General features: G+C 34.7%; 4 protein-coding genes, 3 long non-coding RNA genes and 1 pseudogene across 16 annotated transcripts; 4 read left to right on the top strand and 4 right to left on the bottom strand.

Moving 5' to 3' along the window:
• Window positions 1-1,293: 1,293 nt before the first annotated feature.
• Window positions 1,294-5,781, top strand: LOC129293348 (uncharacterized). The gene is made up of 3 exons (XR_008589147.1): window positions 1,294-1,403; window positions 1,992-2,534; window positions 5,327-5,781. It is a non-coding gene; the product is annotated as an uncharacterized LOC129293348 (long non-coding RNA).
• Window positions 2,065-4,931, bottom strand: LOC129293338 (cysteine-rich receptor-like protein kinase 10). Its single transcript, XM_054931256.1, has 7 exons — window positions 4,809-4,931; window positions 4,450-4,575; window positions 3,985-4,184; window positions 3,355-3,565; window positions 3,041-3,278; window positions 2,636-2,786; window positions 2,065-2,478 (listed from the first exon to the last, which is right to left on the bottom strand). The coding sequence occupies exons 2-7, from the start codon at window positions 4,529-4,531 to the stop codon at window positions 2,194-2,196; spliced, it is 1,167 nt and encodes a 388-aa protein (XP_054787231.1). The 5' UTR covers window positions 4,532-4,575; window positions 4,809-4,931; the 3' UTR covers window positions 2,065-2,193.
• Window positions 5,276-13,986, bottom strand: LOC129293328 (cysteine-rich receptor-like protein kinase 29). 2 transcript variants are annotated; one of them, XM_054931241.1, is made up of 9 exons: window positions 12,153-13,986; window positions 9,833-9,955; window positions 9,482-9,615; window positions 9,190-9,400; window positions 8,843-9,080; window positions 8,583-8,733; window positions 8,143-8,492; window positions 7,560-7,669; window positions 5,276-5,347 (listed from the first exon to the last, which is right to left on the bottom strand). In XM_054931241.1, the coding sequence occupies exons 1-7, from the start codon at window positions 13,825-13,827 to the stop codon at window positions 8,145-8,147; spliced, it is 2,880 nt and encodes a 959-aa protein (XP_054787216.1). In that variant the 5' UTR covers window positions 13,828-13,986; the 3' UTR covers window positions 5,276-5,347; window positions 7,560-7,669; window positions 8,143-8,144. The 2 variants fall into 2 exon arrangements, with proteins under 2 accessions (XP_054787216.1, XP_054787217.1); XM_054931242.1 differs by lacking the exons at window positions 5,276-5,347; window positions 7,560-7,669; window positions 8,143-8,492 and having other exon boundaries at window positions 8,551-8,733; window positions 8,955-9,080.
• Window positions 6,082-6,188, top strand: LOC129294027 (U2 spliceosomal RNA; annotated as a pseudogene).
• On the top strand, window positions 6,512-8,918 carry LOC129293349 (uncharacterized). Its single transcript, XR_008589148.1, has 2 exons — window positions 6,512-7,024; window positions 8,294-8,918. It is a non-coding gene; the product is annotated as an uncharacterized LOC129293349 (long non-coding RNA).
• Window positions 13,733-16,224, top strand: LOC129293346 (uncharacterized). 2 transcript variants are annotated; one of them, XR_008589144.1, is made up of 2 exons: window positions 13,733-14,164; window positions 15,684-16,224. It is a non-coding gene; the product is annotated as an uncharacterized LOC129293346 (long non-coding RNA). The 2 variants fall into 2 exon arrangements; XR_008589143.1 differs by having other exon boundaries at window positions 15,916-16,224.
• On the bottom strand, window positions 15,663-18,785 carry LOC129293341 (cysteine-rich receptor-like protein kinase 29). Of its 8 annotated transcripts, XR_008589139.1 has the most exons (5): window positions 17,788-18,785; window positions 17,670-17,714; window positions 17,224-17,298; window positions 16,924-17,132; window positions 16,049-16,184 (listed from the first exon to the last, which is right to left on the bottom strand). XR_008589139.1 is itself a non-coding variant. In XM_054931259.1 (3 exons), exons 1-2 carry the CDS (start codon window positions 18,676-18,678, stop codon window positions 17,279-17,281), a joined length of 519 nt encoding a protein of 172 aa, XP_054787234.1. In that variant the 5' UTR covers window positions 18,679-18,785; the 3' UTR covers window positions 15,727-16,184; window positions 16,924-17,278. The 8 variants fall into 8 exon arrangements, 2 of the variants coding, with proteins under 2 accessions (XP_054787234.1, XP_054787233.1); XR_008589137.1 differs by lacking the exon at window positions 17,670-17,714 and having other exon boundaries at window positions 15,663-16,184; XR_008589140.1 differs by lacking the exon at window positions 17,670-17,714 and having other exon boundaries at window positions 18,180-18,785.
• A 3,259-nt stretch (window positions 18,786-22,044) lies between these two features.
• LOC129293118 (cysteine-rich receptor-like protein kinase 29) lies at window positions 22,045-23,041 on the bottom strand. Its single transcript, XM_054930922.1, has 2 exons — window positions 22,391-23,041; window positions 22,045-22,217 (listed from the first exon to the last, which is right to left on the bottom strand). The coding sequence occupies exons 1-2, from the start codon at window positions 22,833-22,835 to the stop codon at window positions 22,045-22,047; spliced, it is 618 nt and encodes a 205-aa protein (XP_054786897.1). The 5' UTR covers window positions 22,836-23,041.
• Window positions 23,042-23,352: the final 311 nt, after the last annotated feature.

Genomic DNA, 23,352 nt, shown 5'->3' on the forward strand with positions numbered 1-23,352 from the left:
GCCTTTGAAATAAAAGCATTATATTTATTAGTCTGCGTGAAATGTGTGGTTTGCCGTGGGAAGGTTCCTTTTCTTCACTCACTTTTTTATTTAATACAATTCCGTCAGTATATAAATAAATATATACGTGTGGCCTCAATTTAACTTGAAGCTTGAGCATTATACGGCAATGCCAACTTAATTCCATTCACATTTCTTGATTCTTCGTCATGGTATTGGTATTGGATCAAGCAAATGTTCATGAATCCAGATAAATTAAGTGTTACATTTTTCTTAAAATAACAATATTCTCGAGATTTGAGTTCCTGTTACTTGAGCCATCTTGGTGGGCACAAAGTGAAGAGGTGAGAGTAAAAATGCCTGTTAATATATATATTCTCACCTCACCATAGAAGGTGCTTTTTTAGAAATTCTCCTTAATCCAAAATATAATATAAGTTATATACATATATATGTATATATATATTTCTACCAAAAAAATGTCTGTTATTTGGTCCTAGTGTATTTATTTAATTATTTATTTTTGAAATTGATTGTCAATAAGTCCTTCATTTTTTATTCAGTGTGTGTTTGATTTTTAATTTATCAAAAGTTAATTTGATGAAAATTCATTTGACAAAAGTCAATTTGCTAAAAGTCAGTTGTTGCAATGAAATTTGTGTTTGGATGCATTTTTTTAAAAGTTAATTTAACAAACTGAAAATTATTTGAATTAATAAAAATTAATGCTTTTAAAATGTACTTTTAAACATGTAATGACAAAAAAGGGTATTGATTTATGGTAATTTATAATTGGACACATTTTATTGAAATTAAATATTTTTATTTAAAAATTTAATTTCTTGATACATTTTATTACTTGGATAATTTTTATTCTCATTTTTAAGACTTTAGTTTATTTAATTAAATTAATTTAGGTTTTTTGTGTTTTTAAGAAATTGGAGGGCCAATTTCATAATTTACTCATTTTATTTTAAATCAAATTTTTGATTTTCCAAAACAGGTAAGTGACAGAACACAGATGAGAACAGAGTACAGAAAAGAGAGACCGTAAGGTGAGTTTTGAAGAACGAGATGTAGATCAATTTGGCCAGGAGAAAAAGACAAATATAAAGTTAAGAATATCATAATTATTTTAAATAATAGGTATCACATCTTTACTTTTTAAAAGTTATAGATATTAGCTTTTAAATTTTATCGTTCAACCAAATTTAAAAAACATATTCAAAAAGTTAGTTTTACATTATAAATAATATCCAAACACCATTTAATTTTGTCAAAGTAAAAAACAATGTGAAAAGCACCCTTCCCAAAACGCACCCTCAGAGCCTCGTTTTTTGATCTTGCTCTTGCAGAATTCGCACTTCGTTTGCTAAAGGATTCAAGCTTTCGATACCGGACCGGTAACAGCTAGCCCTTATTTGCCCAAGCAATTTGCTCACTCTTTCCTATTTGCTTGATGGGCCACACTCCGTTTCAAACTTGCTTCCAATCTTCGCTGTTTTTTTTTTTTTATAAACTTTTCCTAACAGTGGCTTGAAGGATCATTCAAGGGGGATGTAAATTTCATTGATCTGTGCTCTATTGGCTGTTCAATTGCGGCTGGATGTTGATTTTATTGTATGATGAAACCTTAGTAAAGTTGTTTATGTGCTTGCTGTTAAATTCAGTTAATTTTTCGAAGGACGGACTGTGAAGTAAAATATCTCTACGTGTCGTTTTTTCTTGTAAAACTTAGAGCCAGTGTCTGAATACCGGCCTTAATCTAAGTTTCTACGTTGTTGATAAAAAAAAAAAAAACAGCTTTTGACCAAACTTTTGGGGTCAAACTTTTGTCATATAGTTATTGTCACTCCTTAGAAGCATGGAAATATCTGTTTAGATGGATAAAGATGAACAACACCATGATGGTGAAATTACAAAATATGCACTTTTTCATTCTTAATATTTACCCTTCTTTCATGGTTTTTCTGATTCTTCTTGTTGCACAGGTGCACTGTCTCTCGCTTTTATCCAAACTATTGACGGCTAATGCAAAAAGGATGAAGAAGCAGAAGCCTTGATCTTTCTCCTCATGAAAAACTGAGATAAAGCCAACAGCGAAACGTATAATATACGAGTTGAGTCAACCAATAAGTTCCTTCTACGAAGATCCTCATTAATAATTACAGCAAGTGAGGATACTGGGCTCAATCAACAATCACATGAAACTTTCTTAGTGGAAACAGTTGTGGAGGACTGAAAAGCAGCGAAGAATCTGCCGACTGAAAATGGAGGAGCAAATGGGAAAGGAAGATTGCTGGAACTTGCTAGCATGAGAACAACTGATGACATGGTGGGCCTATCTTGTGGGTTCTCTTGAACACATAGAAGCCCAATGTGGATCCATCTCAAAGCTTCATCCTTGTCCAGGCAAGTGTTGACCAATTGACGCTCCGCAAGTTCAAGTCCTTTGCCTTCATTCCAGAGTCGCCATGCCTGTTCAAACTCTCATAGAGGCGAAATGAGGTTTTCTTTTCCACGAACAATTGTTGGTAAATATTATATAACAATTTTTAACCTTATTTCACTATCATGAAAAGCCTCCAAGTAAAATATGGGGGCAAAGTAAATTAAAAAAAAAAAAAAAACTAACATGGGAGAGAAGACTCAAACCACGTTCTGGTTGGTAGAAGCCGGTGTTTCTTTTTCCACTGATAATTTCTAGCATGATGACACCAAAGCTGTAAACATCTGACTTGATGGAAAATAATCCCTCTAAAGCATATTCAGGTGCCATATATCCACTGTAGAATGTTTAGGAAGCCTTTATCAAGTAAGAAGGATAGGCAATAAGAGTAAACATCTTTTAGGTATATTCGGTCCACAGAATAAAGTTAGCGATGACAAAGTATCAATGTTATGCAAATTCAATTTCTGTATAAGGTTAATATCGATTCTGCTGAAAGGAACAGTGCAATGGTGAACAATACGAAGAAACATCATATAGCATGTGTCACATAGGGCTATAAGGGAAGCAGTGAGAATTATAAGTACTTACTATGTGCCAATAACTCTTTCAGTACTAGCTTGAATTTGATTGCTGCCAAAAATTCTAGCAGTTCCAAAATCTGATATTTTTGGATTCATCTCTTCATCTAGTAACACATTGCTTGCTTTTAGATCTCTATGGATAATTTTTAGCCTTGAGTCCTCATGCAGATACAGGAGTCCTCTGGCAATTCCCTTTATAATACTCCTCCTCTTAGACCAATCTAGTTGTTGACGTTTTATTGGATCTGCTTAAAAGAAAACTCCTTATGAATAAGTAGATATAGATATTTGCGTAATCAAAGAGGGAGGGAAAAAACAAACCAAACAAGAAGGTATCAAGGCTATTGTTGGGCATGTATTCATAGACCAGAAGCTTTTCATTTTCTTCCAGACAGAACCCCAAAAGCCTCACAAGATTTTTGTGTTGAAGTTTTGCTATCAATGTCACTTCATTCTTGAACTCTTCAAGGCCTTGCCCTGATTTGAATGAAAGCCTCTTAACTGCTATCTCCTTGCCATTACTCAACTTCCCCTGGATGTATACTATAGTTTAATCACAATCAAGAAATATGAAGGGAAAAAAAAAATCTAGTTTTCCGTAAAAAATGAGAACTGATATATCTTAGGAAAGTGTAGTTCATTCACAATCATTGATTTTAAAGTCTGCAAAATATTCCTGGAGGAATTATCAAAATAATTATCATACAATTTGATGGTTGATTTAAATTTCAATTTGATTTTTTCAGTTTAAAAGTTTGTAATTAAATCTATGCAATTTGATGCCTCCGTTGGATGATAAATTGTGCATATTTAGAGAGTCAGGATGGCAGATGGTTGAGTAAGGTGAATACTCCATTTATTTCATGAAAATTAATCATTTCTAATGCAACTTCCACATCATGCACTTGAACTCAATATGCTAAACTCAGGTAAGAAAGTTTGCTCTCCAACCTTGAAAACGAGTCCAAATCCTCCTTTCCCTAGCTTGGCTTCTTCTGAGAAATAGTCTGTTGCGACCTTAATGGTCTTCAAACTATAGTTTTGAACTCCTCCATTGTTGTACTCATCTTTCGCGGTTCCTTTCTCTTTAAAGTGGGGCTTCTTTGAATTCTCCAACTTCTGTATCAGAATTTCATCAGTTGTTTCTCCCCCTGGATATAAAAAAATACTAGTTAGAAAGTTCTGCAAATAAATAAAACATTTAGTGCGTGAAAAGTAGAAAAATATAGTCAGGCTCTCACTCTCATCATGTAACATATCCTTTGACCTTAGGATCAGATAGAGGAAGAGAGAAAAGAAATGGGGCCCACTCATGTAGGACAAACATGGTGGATATAAGGGCCACAGCCTCTTTTTCTCTCTTCAAACTTCAAGTAAAATAAACTTCAGAAGAGCTTGATTCTTCTCATCACATACCTTTAAGTTTTCTTTTCCAGTGAAAACATACGTAAGTTGCAAAACCCAAAAAAGCTGCAGCCATTGCAATCGGGACAAGCATAACTACACTGGCTCTAGCTTTGGATGTGAATTCTTCCACAGAACCTGCTCGTACAAGAATTGTGTTAGTATAGGTGGGGAATCTGATCCAACTCTAAGCGTAAACCATTTCTTAATTAAAAGTTAAAGAAAAAAGTGGTTAGTTAAAGTACGTATTCACAAGTTCATGCTTTTTTTAATTGAATTTAGGATTGAGATTCAAACTTGGAAAGTTCAGTCTAAGAGATGACACAAATTTCTGAGGAAACTAAAACATCAGAAAAAGAAAATGCATCTACCTGCATCATCTGGCTGGTAAATTGGTGATACAGGGGCAATATCTGGTCCCCCAATTTGCTGATAGAAGATATAATTTTCATGTCTTATATTGCAACTTGGACCAAATATGTGCCAACCAGCCTTCTGGCGGGGAAACTTCTGTGCTTCTACCATCAATTGTGACAAACAGAAGCTGCATGAACTACTGTCTAAGTCTCTTGTGCACTGCACAAGCCCATATCGATGCTCAGAACTATTGGCCACCACCTCTGAACCGTTTGCTCTGAACAGCATAGATGTGTTTGTGGCTTCTTTTATGAGTTGGTAAATCAGAGCTAGCGCTTCAACATCGGGTTGACTGACTGAAGTCCTATTTTTCTGATTCCACATTAATTTTGCTGGCGAAATTTGAGCCACTCCAAAGAACTTCCTTTGAGAGTATCTGAGCATGCACTGATCATACCAGATGATTGCACTTTGTTTATATGCACATTTGATTTTGATTTCTCGAATTGCAACTTTGACACAGTTTTGGCAGGTTTGAAAGGAAACATCACCCCTGCAGAGGTAGAGACCATAAAGATTACGCGAAAAACCTTTGTAAAAGCTGTGAAGGGATGATTTAGAAGACAAAGAATTCAAGAGGAAAGTGAGGTTGATTTTGAATTTTGCATAATCTCTGCTATTAGATGGATGATTACAGGCCTCTTTGAGGTAGGTTATCTGGGAGTTATGAGGGATGATAAACGCAGAAACTGAGAATAAAACCAGAAGAAAATTTCTCCAGTTTAGGGAGTGAAACATTTTCACTTTAGGCTTCTCCGGCTAATTTGCTGGGATAAATGTGAAGCTTTTCACTAATGAGAGAAGTACAGGGAGTGCATGTATGTCTCTTTCAGCTCCATGTTGCCTTTAGGAAACACCCAAATGTTTGTTGTGTTTATTTATAGTATGTACAACTGCCAATGCTTCATTGAATACGAACTGAACCAATCTAAATGGACCTTCTTCTCAGATATTTTAATATTATCTTTTCTCTTGGCTTCTGTTTTGAAATATGTTAATATTTTAATATATCAGATATTTAATATCACTGTTTCCCTTATTTATCCCACCAAAAGTAAAAACAAAAAGAAAAAGGAAAATACTATTCCCTTTGGATATTGACGGGGTCAAAATCAATATTGTGAACCGCATGGTCTTTAAAACTTGGTTGCAGTCAGAACTTTGGTTGGGGGCAAACACCACCAGATTGTCCTTGAAGGGTGGAAACAACAAAAAATAAAATTATCAATGACTTCTAGGCCTTTTGGCTAAGATCAAGTGTAGTACTTTTTCTTATCAATTTAATAGCTGACCCATAGTCTGTTGGCTCACATGGTATTAAATGATCACTCATATCCCATTTGTTCTGTTGAGGAATTGAGATTTGTAAGTGCATGGCGGAAGAGAGAGACTGATAAGGAAACAAAAGAAAGAAGGATACAGAGCAGCAGAAATAATTAAACACAACCAACGGAAAGGTTTTGTGCCAACGGGAAGAGGAGGGAAAACGAAGCTTAATGTCACGGCCTTGGAACTCCCTTCCCTTGAACCGTGCCGGCCTTAGCTTGATCCCTCTCTTGATCTTTGCTAAGTCAGCCGACTCCCACAAGTAGGCAAAGAGGCTAAGAGAACTAGATGCGCAAGTAGAGAGTAGAGAGTTTGAGTGAATGAACTTTAAGAGCTTTTACACTAAACTTGAGTGAGTTACAAATGAGGGATGAGGGGGTATTTATAGGCCTCCCCCTTTCTCTAGAAAATTCCCACCTCCTTAATGGACGGTTGGGATTGATTTGATCTAACGGTGTACATTCTATCTCTAGATAATTCTATAGAAATATCTACAAGAAATATCTTGATAATTACAAGGAGACTACTAGAATGTATAAGAGCAAGATATCTCTAGAATGATCTGGATGCTTCAAGTGCTTTCTACACTACTCTAGAGATATCTAGGTCTTTCGAGGTCATACCGACGTATTCCAGAAGACTCCGGGGCCTTCTTGATTGTCCTGGATCGTTCCGGAAACTTCTAGAATATCTTAACCTCATGAAAATTCTATCTTCGTCACATGCTTAAGCTATCTTGAAGGAGAAAATGATGATTGGCTCAAGGGAAGGAGAGGTAAAGAACAGAAGATAGATACTTGAGAGTCAAGAGAGAATTTCTCTAATTAGAGATCCATCCATGCAGGTTGGACAATAATCATCCTCATTAGAAAGAAGATTCTAAAATCAGTTGTTTGGTTTAGATCAATTTGTAGCAACATTCTTTCTTTCCCAAATTTTTAAGGCTTGGCAGTAGTGAAGATTCTTTTAGGGGTACGAGAGATGTTCTTTACTGGATATTACAAGATGATGCCTGTCATGCTTTATCTACAAGTTAGAATTTAGTAGTTACGCAAGTTACTTTCAGATTCACATGAACTCGTTGCAACTGAGTTTTACTCCCAAGAATGGACATCGAAAAATAAAATAGAAGCATGCAGAAAATGCAGTTTACATGGGTACGGGAAGTATGAGAGAGTAGCTATTAAGCTGTTATTTTTAATTTTTAATTTTCTTTTGGGGCTTGCTTGATTACTTGAATAATGATAAGGGGTAACAAAAAGAGCTAGGAAGATTGGGCTTATTCAGAGGATTGTGACTATTAAGAGTTGACAATATTTTTCATTGCAAGTTCAATCAACCAAGTGTCAACCCACAAACGCTGTTGTTGGCAAACATACAAGTGGCACAAAGGTTCTGGAAGTTCACAAAGTTGCATTCAAACTTGTACACCAGCACCTATGGTGGTATTGTAGGATTAAGAGTGCTTCAAGCCTTTGACAGCCTAAACCTGCAAGAAAAGTTAATTTCTTTACCGCTTCCTTCATCATCCATCAAAATCCCTATTGACAACACATGAACTACTGGGTTCAAAATAAAAATAAAAGGCTCACTCTTTCCATGCTGATGCGATTGAAGAATTTTTTTTTTTTTAATTATCTGGACAATCATCGGGTATTATTTTTTCTTTATAATACAAGTTGTAAACCGGTAATTGATGCCCATGGGTTTAACTTTGACATTTACATTTACAGAGCATATCAAGGGGTTTTCATCATCAATTTGGACCGTTTAGATTGATTTTGGATGGAATAGATCTAATTTAATTTTTTTAATATTCTAATTAACTTTTTAGTTTAATATGTACATAATCTAAAATAAAGATATTCATATAGTTGCCACTTTTTTATAAAAAAAAAATGGACAGTTTATATCTCATCACAACAATGAGAACATGATGAGCATTGAATGTAGATCCTTTACCCTTAGCGAGGACATAGCTTAGTTATTGAGGCCTTATCTACTGATAATATTTCAGCAGTTTTACTACTTTGTTCACTTGAGCTTGCTGACACAGAATTGTACTCCTCAGTTTTGATGTGTGATAAACTTTTCTTGTTCATAAAAAATGCAGGTTGTAAGGGTTCTGGAAGAGAGAAAGAGTCGCTGTCAAGCATAAGCAAAACCGAAGCCATGGTTGGTCTATCAGCAGCCCTTTCTTGAACACACAGCAAGCCAATGTGAACGCATCTCATTATTTCACTTCTTGAACTGTCAGATAATGTGGGATCTACAATATTAGATGATGTCCCTCTCCTCCAGCTTTTCCATGCCTGCAAGAAGTGGTACAATTACAGAAAATTTGAAGTAATCTAATATGGTAAAAGAAAATGAGATAAATAATGAAAAGAAGGAAAACATACAAAGCTTGGAAGGTGCTCAATACTCTCCCCATCATGGATGCGACCATTCTTTTGCCCTCTTACAATTTCTAGAATTAATACACCAAAACTAAATATATCAGATTTTACAGAGAATCGTCCATGCTTTGCATACTCTGGTGCCATATAACCTCTGCACATTAAAACACAAATATATTCAAGCGCATGCTCACTTCTTTTGTTAGTTATAGAGATAGAGAGTGTTTAGACAGCAAGTAGCCTTATCATATTGTTAAACTTACAAAGTTCCCACAATTCGATTTGTCTTGGCTTGAGACTCATCAATGGAAAATAATTTTGCCATTCCAAAATCTGATATTTTAGGATTCATGTTTGTATCTAGTAGAATATTACTTGCTTTAAGATCTCGATGAATAATTCGTTGTTGAGATTCTTCATGAAGATAATTAAGTCCACGGGCTATGCCTTCTATAATTTTGAAACGTGCTTCCCAATCCAAGCATACACGCTTAATAGGATCTACATGTTTGAAATCAAGATATAATCATATAAAGAATTACCAAGATTGTACCTTATTTATTCACACGACAAAAACTGAGGTGATTTTTGTTGAAAGAAAATTTCATACCGAAAATGAAGTGATCAAGGCTTCTATTTGGAAGGAGTTCATAGATAAGTAGTCGCTCTTTTTCTTCCAAGCAAAAACCAAGAAGCCGAACTAAATTTCGGTGTTGAAGCTTAGCCATTAATAGCACTTCATTCTTAAATTCAGTATCTCCCTGCCCAGAAACCCCTGACAACCTTTTGGCGGCAATATTTTGTCCATTGGAGAGCCTACCCTGAAGTTGATCAAGAACCAAGATTTATTGGGATTGGACTTAGAATTGATATTTATCTTGACATGACAGTGTTATCCTAACCTTATAAACAGGTCCAAATCCACCTTGACCAAGCTTATTTGCATCAGAGAAGGAATTTGTAGCGACTTTGATGGTGTCAAAGCTGAACTGTATTGATGCAACAGGCTCAATTTCAGCTTCAGCTTCAAGTTCATCTGGTAGAGAGGAATTTAAGCCATTGAGTTCAACAATTATCTTCTTTTATCCGTCATTTTTCTTGAGAGAGAGAGTCATTAGTCAGCTCATAAAATTTTTTGTCCCTGGATTTTTCATGGCCACCATATTGATTGGCCCCACTTGATTAATTAAAAAATCACAAAAAAAAAAAATGTCATGGCATACTCTCACCATTAGATCGATATGTGCACTTACTTTGAAAAGCTGTTCTCAGCTTCCTTCCTCTTGCAACATAAATCCCAATAAAGCTAAGCAGTACCACAAAGCCAACTACAGGCCCTGTTATCTCAATGAAAAGTCTTGATTTATTGTGTTTTCCTGAGAAAGAAAACCCTGGTTATTGACCGGACAAAAAATAAATAAATAAAAGCTTATAATGAAGCATGTTGGATGTTAGGACTTTGCAGCCCAATTATTCTGCAGGACAAATGCTTCACTACTACATTTTTTAAACTCAGAGACCTCCCACGCGCGCCATTTCTTAATAGGGGAATGAAAATGTAGGACCAATGCTTCAACTTAATTTTAGTCTGAGACAATTTTTTCTTTAAAAAAAAAATTTCAGGTAAGAACCTTGGATCCTTGGTATTCTTAAAAGATTACATAATTAATATTTCGAGATAATGAAATTTTCAATCTTTAAGTTTGCCTCAGTTGTCAATTTAGTCTCTGAAATTTAATTTTTTATCAATTAATTCACTAAAAATTTCATATTGTTATTTGATCTCATTAGTCAAGCAATTTTTCTGCAATGTGGAGAAAATAAAAGTTTATTTATCCCCCTTTTTTAGGTCCAATGAGTGGTATGTATGGTTTGGACTAACTTATCTTTAACCAAGTGAACTAGAGTATTAAGCATGGAGTATGGAGGAGATAAGAAGTTATCATACCATATAAGTGTATTTACAAATTTAATATATATAACTTTTAAAATATGTTTTGTTCCCACTTAGCAATTTGCATATTTGATTACTTTACTTGCTTTATTTCATCTTAGAATTAGTTATTAGGACTATCGTGTCTCATTCCTCGTAGTTATTGTTTTTGGGAAAGGGTCCAGTTGAATAAGTATCGAGAGAGTTATTGGGTGTATATTGACACCTTTGACATATTTGGCCTCTCTCTTTTTTTTTGTTGAAGTAGTGTACAAAATGGTAACTTAGGACATTTTGATTATTATGAGCATTTAAAATTTATAATTTAATTTATTTTATTCTACATTTATTAGTCATGAGACTTCTGTCTATCCCTTATAGTCTTAAAGGATTATTATTTGATCATTTGAAAGATTCAATATGATTTATGTTTTAAATTATTTATTTTAAAGTTTGTTGGGAACCATGATCTACTATTTTAAACGTTTTATATCTTGTTTAAAAGACTTGTTAATGAGAAACCATTTTAGTACTTTCTAATTAATTAGATTATGTTCTTAAATATCATGGTAGATTTTTTTTTTTGGGATTTATGAAACTCTTTTACTACCATCTTTTATTATCATGGTAGTTGATATTTATGAGATATTTTAATTATAGAAAAGTTCTATTTTACCATGATCTATTTTCTAAATTATCATTTTGCTTTTTAATTAAAAACCTTACCACGGTAGACTTTTTCCTATCATGGTAAGATTTTTAAATTTATGATCCTATCTTTTTTGTTATGATAAGTCTTTTTATTATCATGGTAGTTTTTAAAAAAATATCTTTCACTTTCTATTATCATGGTAGATTTTTTCCATCATGATAGGATTTAAAAAAAATTAAATTTTTTTAATAATATTATTATTTAAAATGAAATAAATTTGGTATATGAGTGAGGGACATTTCCAACAAGCTTTTCAAGATGCCAAGTTCATGTATGAATCCTTGTAAGAAGGCAACATATTAACGTATAAAATGGGAGGAGGAGGGAGAGGGTGAGACATGGGAGGACAGAGAGGACCAGAAGTTTGGAGAAGCAAAAATGATGAGCACCACTCTATCTAAAATAATACCATGGTGGGAGAATGCTCTAAATTTAATTTTTTAAAATTTAAAATGTGCTAATTATAAGTATGAAGTTCAAATGGCTTCTAAACTTATAATCTAAGGTCTAAATTAACTATTAGCTCTAATATTAATTTACAACTAATTTTTCAAAATTTTACTTAAAACATTTTAGAATTTGACATGATTATTAAGAAGTAAAGGTCCTTTACCAGACTTTTGAAATTTTGGGTCCCAAACTAAACTTAAATTAATATATTAGAGGGTATTGTTGTCTTTTTATATTTTTAATTCACTATTGAAATACCCTTTCCTCAAGTAAGATTCCATTAACTTACCAATAAACTTTGCATCTTCAAAATATATAAATAATACGTAATTAATTGGATTAATGGATTGTAATGGTAAGAAAACTGAGGATGGGGAGAAAAGAAAAAGAAATGATGCCAAAACAGAGGTCCAACAATGAGAAACCAAAAAGATTTATGAATAACCAACAAAGTAATTTTAGATAGGTTGAAAAGCACCTTGTGACGTCGTTATATTGACAGAAGGAGGATAAAGTAGCGGTGCCAGTGTCGGTGGCGATTCTGATACCGAAATGGGTGCATCAGCCGCAATTTCATAGAATCTGTGGCTCTCAAATCTGATATTGCAACTCGGTTTAACGACTCTACCTCCTGTGCTACCCTCACAACATTCTGGGATTCTTGAGATTGCCCCATCCAAGCAATTTTGACACTCCGATTCAATCAAATCAGGCATGCACTGAGCAATACCGTATATCTTTCTCCTACTCGATCCTGCATCAGTATTCCCGGCTGCGAATTTTCGGCGAGAATCACCGGACGCTGCTTGCCGACTCAAACTCCCAAGTAAGCCGTTCAGAACTTGCTTGTACTGATTCCAATCTGTTATATTATCTGTGACGCTCCTATCATCGATAGTGAAACCAAGAGCTGGGACCAGACCGAATATTATGTAATTTGAGTAGAACAATAGGCATTCGTCATGGATTGTAATAGCGGTGGTGTATTTGTCACACGATTGTGTGATGGTTGTGGAATTTCTAAGGCAGGAACGACAAGTGGTGGGAGTAACATCTCCTCGGCAGAGACCAATTCCGTATACTGTGTTAGGGGATTGGCCGTAAGAGAGATTGTAGAAGCCATAGTCTACATCAGGGTTTGAAGTTAGTTTTGATAGGAGGGTATTGAGGTTGAACTGGTAGGTGCTGTTCGGGGCGTAGGTTCCAAAGATTGAGGAAGTGAAGCAGTAATCTTCTGGGTAGCTTGATTGGTTGGTGCATCTGGAAATCAAAATGAAGGGGAAGAAAAAAACACCCTGTGACGTAGTTGTATTGACGGAACAAGGAGAAAGTGGTGGTACTGGTGCCGGTGTTGATACTGACACCGAAATTGGTACATCAGCCATGATTTCATAGAATTTGTGGCTCTCAAATCTGATATTGCAGCTCGGTTTAACAACTCTACCTCCAGTGCTACCCTCACAACATTCTGGGATTCTTGAAATCGCCCCACCCAAGCAATTTCGACACTCTAATTCATTCAAATCTGGCATGCACTGAGCAACACCATATATCTTTCTCCTACTCGATCCTGCATCAGTATTCCCGGCTGCAAATTTTCGACGAGAGTCACCGGATGCTGCTTGCCGACTCAGACTCCCAAGTAAGTTGTTTAGAACTTGCTTGTACTGATCCCAATCTGTTATATTATCTATGACGCTCCTATCGTCGATAGTGAAATCAAGAGTCGAGACGACACCAGATATTGTGTAATCTGAGTAGAACAATAGGCATTCATCGTGGATTGCAATTGCGGTGGTGTATTCATCACATGATTGTGTGATGGTTGTGGAATTTCTGAGGCAAGAACGGCAAGTGGTGGGAGTAACATCTCCTCGGCAGAGACCAATTCCGTAGACTGTGTTAGGGGATTGGCCATAAGTGAGATTGTAGAAGCCATAGTCGACGTTATGGTTTGAAGTTAGTTTTGATAGAAGGGTATTGAGGTTGAATGGGTAGGTGCTGTTTGGGGCGTAGGTTCCAAAGGAAGTGAAGCAGTAATCTTTTGGGTATTCTGATCGGCTGGTGCATATAGAAATGAGAATGAAGAAGAAGAAGAAGAAGAAGAAGAAGAGACAACGAATGGAAATGTATCGGACAGAAGCAATAGCCATTGGATGGGTGGCGCTTCTCTGAGTGATCTGTGTTGTGGGTACTAAGGAGACAATGTCTGAAACGGAAGGTGGAGCTTCTCTTCAGTCAAGAGTCTTTAGTCAACGAGAACATAGTTTTTTCACCCCCTTACATCATGAGCTTCCTGTCCGTGCTTGGACTTTTTACCTCCGTGCACGGACTTTTTACCTCCGTGTCATTTGGTTCAGAAAAATATTAGGACGGACCTCTTACACGAAATAGCTTCTCCGAACTAGGTGGAGGGACTAGACCACCGCCATTCTAAATTCATTGAATTGAATTTACTGATTCAGATTTTAGAAGGGGTGGCCTTTAAAGGTATTTCTTATATTTTATAAGCAGTTAAGCACTTTCAATTAAGACACTTAACTTATGAAATCTCTCTCGATCCTAAACTATAACACATTTTTAAAAGAAATTTAATATCTCAAAATAAAAAATACTTTAAGAAAATTAAAATTTATTAATGGACTTATTCTAATATCATCTTTTCTCCCTTTTTATTTAGTAATTTAGTATATAAGAAGATTAAAATTTATTAAATGGACTTATTCTAATATCATCTTTTCTCCTTTTTTATTTAGTAATTTAGTATAGATTTAAAGTTATTAAATGAATAACATTTTTAGAAGTTCATATTTTTGTTTTGAAAAATTAAGATTGTTAAGTGTATTTAATGAGGTATCTTGGTATGTGAATTTTTTTTAAAAGTATCTTATAATTTAATATGGAGAGAGTATATTGTAAAATTAAAAATATTTTAACTTTATCCCTACTAAAAAAATATAGTTTTAAAAAATAAAAAGGTTTTTTTTTGAATATGCTTCATTCTCTTTCATGGGAAACAGTTTTGGAAGAAGAGAGAGAAAAACAAAATATTCGAGAATTCATATAAAAATTAAATTAGAATGAAATTCTTCTTCAAGTAACTTGCAATAAGGTTAAAAAAGGAAAATGTTAATTAATAACTTTTATGTGACTTATATTGAGGAATATGAAATTCTTCTAAAAGGCACCCTAGAATTTGGTAAGAAAAACAATGTTAAAATATCAATAAAGTTCCAAATTTTAATGAAAATGCAAGTAACATGCTTGAAAAATTCAACTGGAGATGCACTTGACATGAACTAGATTATTGAAACTTTTTGATAAAATTTGTTATAATCAGATAAACAAAACCCTTCATACATATATTCAGTTGTATGTAACTGAAAAAACATATATTCGATTGTAGAAAGATTTGCCAAAGATATGGAAAAAAAAAAAATCCATATTTTGAATACATATATCCAGATCTGACATTTCTAGAAATGTGATGAACAATATCTCTGATAACAATTGCTACATCCTCATCGAGGATATAAATCAGTTATGGAGACTTCATTTGTTGATAGCATCTCAACATATTTTCTTTCTTGCTTTTCTAAGCTTGTTGAATCAAAACTAGAGTTGTATAAAAGTCCAATTGTCCTATCCAACATAGTCCAATCCGAATAAACCTAATCTTGTTTGGTCTAATAAAAAAATTGGTTCAAAAGACCAAAGAGACAAAAAACACCAAATTAATTCCTCAGTTAGACTAGACACAAGACCAAGTTTTCAAACCACTTGGTCTGTTCCAATGTTATGAAATTATTTTAATATAATTTTAATTTAATTTGTTGTTAAATCGTTATTGTAATATAGATTAGACATTTTGAAGTATGTTGAATGTTACTGTTGTTAAAGTTATGAATTTAAATTATTTGAATTGTAATTAAAATATTTTTTTTTGTTGGAGATTGTCATGGATTTTTTGTGATTATAAGTATTTTTATTATCTTAATTGAATTCACAGGTTGAAATGAATTATTCTCTCTTATAGAGAAAAAGAAGGGGGAAAAAAACTAAGTGAGTACTAGACTAATTGGATCATTCTTCCACTCCTATGGACCAAAATCTGGTCATGTTAATTTTTGGGCTACAACTAGATTAAACATGATTAGAGGTTGCCTAATCTAGTCCTTTCTATGAAAGAAACCAAACTTTGGATTAGGCTAAAGTCTAATCTTGCTCAGTTCTTTGTGCAGCCCTAATCAAAACTATACTCCACATGTTGGACATCTAGTGGGAAGCTTCCGTGATTACTAAAAAATGCAGGTTGCAGGGGAAATGGGAGACAGAAAGAGTTGCTGTTAATCATAAGAACAATGGAAGCCATGGTTGGTCTACAAGGAGCCTTTTCTTGGACACAAAGTAAGCCAACGTGAATGCATCTCATTGTTTCGTTTCTTGAACCATCTTTTAATGTGGAGTCTGCAATATCAAAGGCAGTGTCTCTCATCCAGCTTTTCCATGCCTGCATGAAGTTGCTTAATTAGTTCAAAGCTTTTCAATTATTCCTTAAGCATAAATTTATAAAGGTAACGACTGATTTTCTGCATTCATAGTTCTGAGGAATCACAATAATGAGGTAGAAGGCGTACAAAACTTATAAGATGCTCCACACTCTCCTTGTGGCAAAAACTACCATTCTTTTGGCCACTTATTATCTCTAGAATCGATACACCATAACTAAAGACATCTGATTTTATTGAAAATTGCCCATATCTTGCATATTTTGGTGCCAGCACTGCATGTCATTGTCATCAATATAATCATTACTATATCTCTTGACAATCATATTCAACACTTTCTTGTTTGTTATGGAAAATAATTTATATATCCATTCCATAATTTGATACTTAGCATGTTCCTACTATTCTATTTGTATTGACTTGAATGTGATCTCAAACAAATAGTCATATCACACCAATCAAATATTTTAGGGTTCATCTATAGATGTAAGAGAATGTTACTTGCCTTGAGATTATAATGAATAATTTAATGTTGAGATTCTCCATGAAGATAAAGAAGGTCTTGAGCAATGCCTTCTATTATTTTGAAGCAAGTTTTCCAATCTAATTGTGAACGTTTAAAAGGATGTACACAGTCAAGTTGAAATAAATTAGTTAAGAGTATAGTTAGCATAACAATTTAATAAGTCATGTATGAAATAAAAGAAGTAATGAATGTTTTGTTCAAGAAAATTGGCTTACCAAATATAAAGTAGTCAAGACTTCTATTAGGAAGAAACTCATATTAATAGCCGTCCATTTTGTATTAAGCAAAAGCCAACGAGTCTAACTAAATTTCCATGCCGAAGTTGGGCCATTAATAACAGTTCATTTTTGAACTCAATATCTCCTTGCCCAGAATTCCTAGACAATCTTTTTACTGCAATGCCTTGTCCCTTGGAGAGCCTACCCTGAAGTTGGCCAACAACTAGGATGCATCAATATTCAACCTTGAGAACACATACATACAGCCCTCAACGTGAGTTTTATATCTCTCTTTACCTTGTAAACATGTCCAAATCCACCTTGTCCAAGCTTGTTTTCATTGGAGAAGTTATCAGTAGCAGCTTCGATGGTCTGAAATGCACATTGTATTGACTTAGCAAGTTCAGTGGCATTGTCAACTTCAGATTCGCCAAGAAATAGGAATTTAAGCTAGTTCTTCAAATCAAATTTAGTTCAGAATGTACCAAGATTAACTCTTGTATGAGAGAATAAATGAAATACGGATAAAAAAAGTGAGATTCAACTCTTTCTCTTCTTTCTATTTTCCCTTTCGTAACAGGATCCTAATAAATAGTGGATTTGAATTCCCAGATGTTCAGGAGGAAAAAATGGAAGACAAGTGTAAAAGAAAAGGGGAACCCCACCTCTGGAAGGTTCATAGTGACAAAAACTGAAATTTGCCATTGCAAATGAATGGATGAGTAAGAGGGAGAAATTAGAACCTCAAGTAGGTCTCACTTTCCTCCTCTTTCTGTCTCTTTCAAAAGCTGAAAGAAATTTAATCATGCCTTGATTTACATCTAGATTGTGGGCAATAAGAAAATAAATATGTAAACTTACTTTGAGTATGTCTTCTTCGGTTCATTCTTTCTCTTACGAAGACCCAAACGACAAAAAGCAGCACAATAGAGGCAAGAATAGGCACAACTATAGCGACAACTGTTAGTAATGTCTTGTTCTTTCCGGAAAAGAAAAAGTTCCCAAAAGATCTTCAAGAACATAAGTTTTGAAGCTTAATGTTATATCTGTGACTGTGACAAAAATGCACCCTTTCCTTTCATAAATGGAAGGGAAATTCCCAGCAGAGAGTTACCATTTGAGGCGGAGATAAAGATTACAAGGAAACAGATAGATGAAAGCAGACTTAAAGAAGCAGAAATCTTTCTCCATCAAACTTATCGTCATCTTGTCAGGGGACCAAATTTTCTCAGGGTCAGTTGACTGGTACATACCTTGTGACGATGGAGAATAAGGTTTTGGCGAACCATCAGTTACGGGATCATAAAAGAGGCAGTGCGATACTAAACGGAGCAGAGAATCAGATTCCAACACCTGTGATACTGAATAATTTGAGTATCGTAGAGTACATTCACCAGAGCTTCCCATTGCTTCCTTCTGTATTGGACTCAACTTTGGGAGAATAATTGACGCATTCCTGAGGCAACTTTGGCGTTCGTCTTGCGTAACCCCACCTCTGCACAGCCCAATCGCATTAACTCGGTCAGGATTTTCGCCATGAGAGATATCGATGAAGCCACAGTTGTTGATTTTGGCGTCGGAAGTGAGGTGTGAGAGAAGGATATTAAGGTTTGCTTGGAAGGTGCTTGTACTTGTGTAGTGACCTTTGGAATCGACACAGTGGCTACATCGGAAATCAGGAGGGCCAACGATGAGGAAGGGAAGATGAGAAAGGAGAGGAAGGAGGGTAAAAGAAATGGTAGAAATTTCCATATAGAGTGGGTGAAAAAATAAGCTTTCATAACAACTTCAATGGAGAAATGTACTGCTTCTCTCTCGTAGACTTTTCCCAGAGACTTGTTAGCCATTGTCACCGTCATTCATTGAATGGTTTGTCTGTAGCGAAGTTGCTTTGAGCTCGCTAACGGATCACGTCCACAGGAACGCCGGCTATCTTCGGCAGTACCACTTGCGTGGAAGTTCCTACTTTCATATTTTGTGAAATTTTATCGACGTCTGGATTCATCTCGCTCTGTTTTCTTTCTCCTCGGGTTTCTCTCGTTGGGGCCGTAGTTCGGTGTACTATTTGCTGATCTGACGAGATTTTAACCATTTAATAATTAATAATGACTTTAAGCCATATTTGGTACAAGTGAATCAGAAATTGGAAAATGAAATTGGAACTGAAATCCGTATATCAGAATGTTTGGAATGACTGAAAACAGAGTTTGCTTTTTATCAATACACTCGATTTGAGTTTATTTAAAAGTCATTCTCAACATATTTTACTATTTTTCTGTAATAAAAAAATATTAAATTTTATTAATTTTATTTTAAATTTTAATAAATTTTTATCTTCACTCTTAATAAATATTATTAAAATTTATTATTAATATTTTTATTTAAAATATTTAATAAAAATAAAAATGTAACGGTAAATATTAGGAATTGACAAGTATTTATAAATAGGATTAAATTTTTCTCTCTCTCTCTTCCCTTTATAAATAAGACAAGAGGAGTAAGCTCTTACAACTTATTTTGTTTTCTTATTTTTTAAAATTTCAGAGCTTATTTTTTTACTTAAATAATTATATTTATTTTCATTTTAAACTTAAGGGATTAAATTAAATTTAAACTTAATGGACTAAATTGATAGAAATTAAATTTGAGGGATTAAAAATTACATTATATCTTATTTTTATTTTAAAATTGCCATCATGTTGCATGAAAGCTTCTCCCCTTGATGTTCCTACGCTAAAGGATTTGGGTAGATTAGTTGGTAATTTCGATTAAGCTTGATGAATCAGTTTGAATAAATTTAAAAAATTTTAAGATCAAGCTTGAAAAGTTAGGAAATTTTTTTTACTCCAAGCTTATTCAGGATATACAAGTAAGCTCAAAGAAACTTGAGTCATGTCTAAACCAGATAGATTTAGCCGAAATACTCAAATTCATTATGAGTTTTTTTTTTTTTCATATATTGGGGATATTTTAAGTTAAATCTAAGTAAGCTCGGCCAATTCTAAAGCCTATAGCATTATAGCTTTGTGTAGGCACTTAGGCGGGCACTAAGGAGAGGATACATTTAGTTTGAGAACCTAGGCATCCTCTCCCATTTGTGATTTCAAGGTGGCAATACATGCTCTCACATGAAATGGGGTTTATAAATTTGAAGAATTCTCTTAAATCTAATCCAACAATCTATCCTTTGGGATGAGCTTTCTCTTATAATTATTTCCTTTTGGTCACGACACATTGATAGATTTGCTGAGGAAACCATGACAATCATCTATCTTAGAGTTCATGTTTCGTTCATTTGCTTTGACATTAGTTTTCGGGCAGAGGAGAAACTTTGGAGACCACTGCCAATTTTTCAGAGGACTACGTGTTTCTTATTAGTGTCTTTGCTAAATTATGGGTCATGGGTTTCTATCTGGTAATGGCTATTGAATGGCCATTTTTGTTGCAAGTTTTAATGAAATGCTTTTTATGTTAGACATCCCTACATACCATCAGAGCAACGACCTAACATGAATAGACATGCTGACAATTTCACTCGACAACATAATGTTGTTGGCATGGCATAAAACAAAAGTGACAATTTCTGCAAGTCAACTAACCTTGAATAATCAGAATGACTACGGTTTTTATTCGTTGGATGACCTAGTAGAGTTTGTTATGGATGGAGTTCTCTAATATCACCAACCCACAAAGAGATAATTTCTGCACTGTTTCCATGATATGAAATTCCCTATTTACTATACAGAGTACTTTTGAATTAAAATACATTACTTGCATCTTTTCCTGTTTATGCATTGCAAAATTCTATGATTTTCTTTTTTTTTAAAAAAAATAAAGCACTGTTATATTGGTGGAATAACTAATATACCAGCAATTATGATCAATAATGTCACCTGTTCGTCTTAAATTATCGAGGAGATATATCAGTTATTGAGGCCTCGTTTACTGATAATGATTCTACATATTTTCATTTTTTCTCACCGGAACTTGTTGACACAGATCTGTAATCCCTAGATTGTCTGCCTGATAAACTCGTGTCATTCATAAAAAACGCAGGTTTCATGGGTGCTTGAAGTGAGAAAGAGTGACTGCTAGGCATAAGCACAAGGGAAGCCATGGTTGGTCTGTCAGCATCTTTTTCTTGAGCACACAGTAAACCGATATGAAGGCATCTCATTATTTCATGTCTTGAACCACCTGCTAATGTGGGATCTATAATGTTAGAGGCTATCCCTTTCTTCCAGCTGTTCCGTGCCTACAAGCAACAAGTTCCTCAATTTTAAAAAGTATTAGTCCAAAGCTTAATTCATGTTTCATGTAGACTGATAATGATTAATTTCTTAAACGCAATTTCTAAGACAAGGGCGATAAATAGTGAAAAGGCAGAAAACGTGCCAAACTCGGTAGATGCTCTACATTCTCCATATTATGTAAGCCACCATTCTTCTGGCCACTCACAATCTCTAGAATTAGCACACCAAAACTAAAGATATCAGATTTCATTGAGAATTGTCCATGCCTTGCATACTCTGGTACCACATAACCACTATATGTCAAAGTGATCAAATATGATAATTAACACTTCTCTTGACTATCATATTCAAGTTTTTTCTTCTTTTTGGTCTGAGGCACTTAGAAACTAATTAGACATGCCATGTTTTGATACTTACTAGGTCTCCACAACTCTATCCGTGTTGACTTGAGTTTGATTCATAATAAATAGTTTTGTCACACCAAAATCTGATATCTTTAAATTCCCGCTTGCATCTAAGAAAATGTTACTTGCTTTAAAATCACGATGAATAATTTGCTTTTGAGATTCTTTGTGAAGGTAAAGAAAGCCTCAAGCAATTCCTTTTATAATTGTTAACATGTTTCCCATCTCAATTGTGCACATCTAATAGGATCTATACCTCAGTCCAAGAGAAACATACAAAGTAGAGTCAAAATATTTTCCTATTTAGTCTGCAAAAAAAGATAATGAACTCCATTTCCCATGTAGAAATATAATGTCTAATTTACCAAATATAAAGTGATCGAGACTTTTATTAGGAAGAAACTCATATACTAGAAGCCGTTCCTCTTGTTTCAAACAAAAACCAAGGAGTCTAACTAAATTTAATAGATTTTGACTTTGATCAACATTGTCAAGTTGTCAGCAATAATTGACTTGTACTTGGAAATTTTCTTCCTTGCTTTCTCACTCTCACACAGGTCCAAACAAACGCAAGCAGCACAACCAAGGCGGCAGTAGGCACAACAATGGCAATGATAATCTGTGATTTTTTTTCCTGGAAAAATAAAAACCCCGTTCATTGAGAGAGATAATGGCAAAGAACATCGATTTTGAAGTCTTACTTATTCTCCAGGTATCTGTTAAAGTAAAAACCACCATTCCTCCCAGCTGGAATGGGAAATCTCAATAAAGGGAAAGTTTTGGAGGCCTATCTGCTAATGGAAGTACCTTTTGAGGATGTTGTGGCAGCAGATGGAGGAGGTGATGAAGATGTAGTGTTGGTGGATGGAGGAGTTGATGGAGATGTAGGAGGAGGGGACACTTCCGGCGACAGTGCGGATAATGGCACATCAGCTTGACTTGCATAGAATCTGCTACTCTTATATCTAAAGTTACAGATGGGTGTAATAATCCGACCACCTTGCCTGTTATTACAGCAATTTGGAACTTGTGAGATAGCCCAAACCAAGCAGTTGTTGCATTCTGATTCATTCAAATTAGGTGTGCACTGAACGACAGCATATATTTTTTGAAGGTCAGGTCCGTCTTCATTTCCTGCAGGAAACTTTAGACTTGACTCACCTGATGCAGCTCTGCTACTCATATTTCGCAGCAATCCTGTTAGGACTTGATTGTAATTGTTCCAATTTGTTGCAGTGTTCACGCTCCACATTTAGACAGTAATTATAGGATCTACCTTCTTGCCTAATATTGAGGTGTCTTGAGTAAGATAACATGCATTCATCGTACATCCCAAAATCTTGCTTCTGATCTGGACATAAAAGTGGCAGCAGGACTGATGAATTTTTAAGGCAGCTATGGCAGAAATCTGACATAACATCTCCCCTGCATAACCCAACAGTGTAGACTGCATTTGGGTAATTACCATGAGAGAGATTGTAGAAGCCATAATCTATTTGTTTGTCGGAAGTGAGATTTGATAAAATGGTATTGAGATTGGTCCAGCAGGTGCTATTTGCTGTGGTGTTACTGCTGGTGTTGCAATAATGGTATCGAAATTCTGGTTGGCTGGTGGCTTGATGTACTTGAGTGACAAGAACTTCAAACAATGCTAAATAAGTTGCTCTAGTCATTGAATTTGTCTGACTATTATAGCTTTCAGGTAAATTTAAACCCTTTCAGCCCCCCGGGGGTGTTCTTGTAAAGCACCCATCAATTTCACTAATAAC

This window comes from Prosopis cineraria, unplaced genomic scaffold, assembly GCF_029017545.1.
Source record: "Prosopis cineraria cultivar Desert tree isolate PC_DT_omini unplaced genomic scaffold, ASM2901754v1 PC14, whole genome shotgun sequence".
NCBI classification, from domain to species: Eukaryota; Viridiplantae; Streptophyta; class Magnoliopsida; order Fabales; family Fabaceae; genus Prosopis; species Prosopis cineraria.